This window comes from Tenrec ecaudatus, chromosome 5, assembly GCF_050624435.1.
Source record: "Tenrec ecaudatus isolate mTenEca1 chromosome 5, mTenEca1.hap1, whole genome shotgun sequence".
Taxonomy (NCBI): Eukaryota; Metazoa; Chordata; class Mammalia; order Afrosoricida; family Tenrecidae; genus Tenrec; species Tenrec ecaudatus.
In genome coordinates, this window is record NC_134534.1 from 7,965,455 (window position 1) to 7,971,454 (window position 6,000).

A 6,000-nucleotide genomic window follows, 5' to 3' on the forward strand; every position below is an offset into this window, starting at 1 on the left:
AGCGACTCGCACCGCGGTCCACGGGAGCCCTGCGAGGCTTCCAGTGATCAGCCAGGGACACCGGCCATCTGCCGGATGGGGACATACAGCATCAGGCAGCCGTTTGAGAAGACCCCTCTGAGCGGCTGGTGGGTTTGAACCGCCGACTTTTCTGTTGGCAGCGAGTGCTTTAGCCACTGGGCCACCAGGACTCCACTCATTGGCTGCCTACCTGCTGTTTGTCAGGGAGGCCTGGGAGCTCCGTCTGGGCCGTGGACATCTGCACCCACCCTCCCTCCCTGGGGCGTGGGGTAGGGCGGGGGAGGGGGGCTCTGTGAACACTTACAGTGGCTCGGTCTGCCCCTCTGGCGGGTCCCGTACACCTCCATGCCCTCAGCATCCACACACCAGCACTGCAGCCCCCACAGGTCACACTGCACGGGCGAGTAGGCCCCCGAGTCCTGACACTGGGGCAGGTAGGTCGTGGCCGTGCTGTTCACATAGCCGCTCAGCAGGACGCGCTGCCTCTGCAGCTGGCAGGGGGACAGGCCTGCGGGGCAAAGTGCTGTGTCGGAGGGCAGCTGGGGGCACACGGCACCGGGTCTGATCCCACCCAACTCGGGAGGACTCTCCGATGCCGGAGTGACCCAGCCCAGCTCCCCGAGACCGTCGGCTTCAGCTCCTGGGCGGGCAAGTCAGAGGAGGGCTCCTCTCAGACCTGGGTCCTCAGAAAAGTTCAGTCCGGGCAGTGGGGGGGGTGGGGGGGGCGGTGCCTGCGTCTGTTTCTCCCGGGGGTCACCCATGCAGCTCAAGGCCTCATTTTCCCTATCAGTCAAGGTGAACTAGCACAGCTCCCAGCCAGGGCTCTGAGACTACATGCTATGAACCACGTGATTGCTATGGGATCCCCAAAGAGCCCAGGTGGTGTGGGGAGATAAGCATCCGAATGCTAAGCAGTTCAAGCCCACCAGCCCCTCTGCAGGAGAAAGAAGAGGCTTTAAAGATGTAGTGTTTGCAGAGCCTATAGAATTGGCTTGATGGCAGTGGTTTGGTTCGCGTTTGAATTACTGCATCCGGACTATGTGACTGGTGGCCAATTAAAACCAAAAGCCTATAAACCCACGACCTTCCAGTCAGCCCTGCCTCCCATCAAGCCCTTGCTAGCGTAGAGCCTATCGCCATGGGGTTTCCATTTTTTATTATAATAAATCATTTGACTGGGGGCGCTGACATATATTTTAACAGCCTATAGATCCATTCCCTCAAACGGACACGTAGGAATGTGGCCATCAACAATTTCAAAACATTATCCTTCTTCTTGAGCCTGTTGGTATTAGCTCCTCTCTATTCCCTCACTCGCCTCCCTGCCACCCTCTTGAATCCTTAATGTATTATGCATTGTTATTATTATGTTACATATCTTACAGCACCCAGTCTATCCCTTCACCTCCTATCCTGGTGTCCGTCCCCTCGAGGGGGTTACTCTGCCATCGTTGTTCTCTGTTCCCCTTTCCACCCCTCTCCCCTTTCCCTTCCCCCACCCTCCTGGAATCGTTACTCCCATTACTGTTTCTGAGGGCTTCGTCTATCCTGAATTCCGTATGTTGAAAGCGCTCATCTGTACCGATGTATGTACCAAGGGTCCAGCAGGATTTGGGGGGGAAGGACTGAGGTCATAATAGTGGGAAGAGAAAGGATTAAAGAACTAGAGGGGTGGCGTGTGTTTCGTCGGTGCCAAACTGCCCCCTGGGTGTATCTTCTCCTCTGTGCGAGGCCCTGTTGTGGGTTTTTCTGTGGAAGCGAATTGCCAGGCCTTTGTCCCGTAGCAGCAATAGGTGGGTTTGAACGGCTAACCTCCTGAGCGGCAGCTAATCACTAACCGCTCATGTCACACAGGGACGCTGGGCTCCCGCCCATGACTGCAGAATTGATTCTGACCCAAACCAAAACCACTGCCATCAAGTGATGGGTTCCGCCTCAGAGCGAGCCTGTCGGACAGAGCAGGCCTGCCCTCGGGGTCGCCCAGGCTGTTGTCTTCACAGAAGGAGACTGTCTCAGCTCTCTCCCAGGGAGTGGCCGGTGGGCTTGAACCGCCAGACTTGCAGTTAGCAGCACAGCCCCAGCCTGCCATCCTTAAGTGACGGCTTAGAATGAGCCTTGTTCTCAGATTCACTGAGCTGTCCGTGGAGCTTGTTTCCCTGGCCAGGCAGCGGGATACTATTGGAACTGGTCAGTTTTCACCAAGTTCCAACTTCCAGCACCACCTCCAGCCCGGCCATGCGAGAAAGGAACATTCCCGGGCTGGGGGCTCACATCGTTCACGCTGGCACAGGAAGGACTTAGTGGCCACTGGCCCACCCAAACAGCTGCCTCACTGGATCTTCTCCACTGGCCTGTGGACAACGGGCCGAGCGGATGGGGACAAATCTCTTTCAAAGAGGGGACCGTAGCCAGGTGGCATCCACCCACAAGTGACTGTCCCACTGCCCCCTTTTATGCTCCGGTCTCCCCACCCCCATCACACTGGCCACACTTACAAGAAGCTGGCCGTCCAGGCTGCCTGCTGCCCGGCACCTCACCGCCGTCGGCACCCACACACCAACAGGCGCGGCCCTCCTTCAGGCACTGGACAGTCCTGCGAGCAGAGATGCACAGAGCAGGTGGGCGTGGCTCCCCAGCCACCCACCGGGCCCTGGCCCAAGTACGTTCTTCTTCTTGCCACCAGCCAAGCCGCACTGACCCGTTTGCCAGAGAGACTCTGGGAGGCCGGGGATCTGGGTGTGGATGTGGGCTGGGCACCCGTAGGGGCAACTGAGCATGTAAAAGTGGAGAGGAGGGCCTGTGTCCCGCACACAGTGGTGGGAGGGGACAGGCAAGACCCGTGTCTACCACAGTGAGTGGGAAAGCCCTCCATGAGCTGAGGGCCCAGGAGAGCGGACGACATGGGTGCACAGAGAACACATGGGTGGGCCCAGGCTGGGGTGGAGCAGGGTGGATAGGTGAGACCCTCATTGAGAGAGATCAGATATTATATTGGGGTTGGGGAGGGATGGAATGAAAGGGAACTAGGACCCTGCTCATGAGGCAGTGCCTGCAGAGCCCCAAGGGGGAGGGGGCCAGCTTTAAACTGCCAGAGACTGGGTCCAGGGAGGCTGGCCAAGCAAAAGACCCCTTAGCTGCTGCCTGCCGCCCCCAATTCCCTGAGATCCTGGCTGGGGATGATCTGGGAGCAGGGCTCAGTTCCTGGGAGACCTCCCTCTGAGCATGCCAGGCTGCGTGCACTAGGGGGCCTGGGGGTACAAGGAGCAGGCTCTCTGAGTGAGACAGCCGTCAGCACAGTGAGACTCTTCTGGTGGGGGGGGGGGGGACATGCCAATTGAATGAATTTTACAAAGACTCTGGTCCATTCCAGAGAGGGGGACTGTTCAGGGCAGGGGTCCTCAAACTTTTTAAACAGGGGGCCAGTTCACTGTCCCTCAGACCCATTGAAGGGCCAGATTGTAGTTTAAAAATAAAATGAACAAATTCCTATGCACACTGCACATATCTTACTTCGAAGTAAAAAAACAAACGGGGCCAAAACACCCGGTGGGCGGGATAAATGTCCTTGGCGGACCACATGTGGCCCGCGGGCTGTAGTTTGAGGACGCCCGGTTTAGGGCATCAGCTCACCCCACTCAGAGGGCATCTGGCCCCAAGTGTGTCCCAGGGCGGCTGGAAACCCATTAGAGGATCCAGCAGGGTGGCCCAGAGAGCGGATCAGATTGGAGTCCTTACCACAGTGACCTCGCCTCCCTCCACCTGTGACTTTCATAGGGAGGGTGCGTGCAGACCAACTAATCAGTCCACCTTTTAAAATAATTACAGTATAAACTTTACCAGAGGGCTGCCATGGAAACCACGGCTGTGGGGGCTCCCTCCCAGGTATGCCCAGCACACCCCACAGGACAACCCAAGCCAAAGAAAACTCCAGCTCTGAGACCCAAAGCCCAAGACGCAGCCCCAGCCCCAGCCCCCTGCCACTGCAACACGGCCTTACTGGAAGCTGCCGTCTTCTGAGCACTGGGGCACATAGTCCGCCTGCGTCAGGAAGGCCTTTTCCCGCTGCAGCTCGCAGGGCCGGAGGGGCTGCGCGTCCACCTGGTATTCTGCGAGGAGGGGAGGGGGGCCGTCAGAGAGGACCCTGGGCTGGGTTCCAGCACAGTGGAGGCAGACACTGTGAGCACAGGGGCTGGCCCATCGTTTTCCTGTCTGTCTCTGTAGAGCAGTCCTCGTCAACTGTCACAACTTAATGTGCACCTTAAATGTGGCACCTTCGTCTGCTTTTCCAAGAATGTGCCTTAGTATATTTCATCCACAGAACAGCTCTGAGAGGGGCTAACCCCAGGGCAGCCACGTGGCAACAAGTCTCACCTGCCTGAGGACACACCTACCTGCCTAGAAATAGATCTGTGAATGGACGCACCTGTCTAGGGATATGCCTGCCTAGGAATACACCTGCCCAGTGACTCACCTGCCTAGAGACACACTTGTCCAGTTATACAACTGCCCACTCACGCACCTGCCCACAGACACACCTGCCCAGGGACGCACTCTCCCAGGGATACACAGATCAAAAATTAAGGACTCAGAGCAACCCCCAGACTCCACGCTCCCCTGAGCTGCTGTTGGGATCGAGTTGTTTCCCTGCAGACAGAGCCTCTCTGTCAGGGAAGGAGCAGGGATGTCCCTTCATTGCTAACTGCAGTGGACAGGCAAGGCAGGAGGCGGGCGAAGGTCAGAAAAGTCAAAATGAAAGAGCCACACGGGTGGTGAAGGGGTGGAGGGGTGTGAACAGGATAGTGTCGGTGATTTAATGAGATGGGGCTTGCAGCCACATAGAATAGGTTTGTATGGTATATATATATATAATCACAAAGGGGGAAAGTGTATATAAATACATTTTAAATGAATAATGTTAAGATCCAGAGCAAGGTCACAGCCTTAAAAACCCTCCCGACTGCTGACCGTGAGGATCTAAGTGCTGTTGTGACTGAGAGGCCACAGAAGGAGGAAAGCCCAGCAGAAATGGGCTCGGAGCCTGTAGGGGTGGACACGTTCCTTACACACACACACACACACACACACACACACACACACACGATCATGTGGGCCCTGTTTCAAGTTCCTTACACACACACACACACACACACACACACACACACACACACACAAATCGTGTGGGCCCTGTTTCCCCCCCGGAACGTGGCGGCCTGGGCAATCTGACTCAAAGATCCCAGCCATTTTCTTGTCCAATGAGGGCGCCCAGGCTGACAAGCCACGGAGCTTCTCAGGGGTCCAAGTAGGACTGGATCTGAGATCCACTCACCCACAAGTAGACTGACTTCTCTCCTACCTGTTGCCTACCTCTCATACACCTGGTGAAGCTGGCCTGGGCCTAGGGAGTCACTAAAGCCAAACTAACCCTAACGCAGAGTAGAACTGTTCCATAGGGTTTCCCAGACAGAAAAGCTTGCTAGGAGCGGACAGTCTTGTCGGACACCTGCCCAGCAGCTGATGGGCTTGAACCGCTAGCCTGGGGGTGAGCAGCCAAAGCTCCCGTGGGGCAACTAAGAAGAGGAAAACAGCCAATCTTGATGTCAAAGGTTGCTAAAAGGAGCCTTGTGGGAGGTGGTGTAGGGGGGCTAGAACTGAATTAGGAAGATCTGGTTGTCCACCTCGGCTCTGTGACCTCAGGTCATTCAGCTCAGCTCTTTGAGCCTCCGCCTCTTCTTCTGAAAAGTGGAAAAGCAAATAAGGCCGCCCTTCACGCATGATGAGGGTAAAATGAGGTCTCAGGTGCTCCAGATTCAGGGTCAGAGGCCAGCAGGACCTAGGAGCCCCAGGCCTGAGCCCTCCCTCCCTGCCCCCCTCCCCAGGCCTTCCCCTGCCTGTGTCCTTGCATCCAAACTCACCAAAGATGTTTCCCCCGACAGAGCTGGCCGTGGCCAGCAGAATGAAGGCCCACAGAGTCAGGACCAT

General features: G+C 56.7%; 1 protein-coding gene across 1 annotated transcript in view; it reads right to left on the reverse strand.

Moving 5' to 3' along the window:
• The window catches only part of TG (thyroglobulin), a 179,896-nt gene extending 173,896 nt beyond the window's left edge, over positions 1–6,000 (reverse strand). The window contains exons 1-4 of the mRNA XM_075549234.1: positions 5,934–6,000; positions 4,019–4,127; positions 2,517–2,614; positions 326–529 (exon numbers count right to left, since the gene is read on the reverse strand). Of these exons, the coding sequence (XP_075405349.1) occupies positions 326–529; positions 2,517–2,614; positions 4,019–4,127; positions 5,934–6,000 (478 nt within the window). The remainder of the gene's footprint in view (positions 1–325; positions 530–2,516; positions 2,615–4,018; positions 4,128–5,933) is intronic.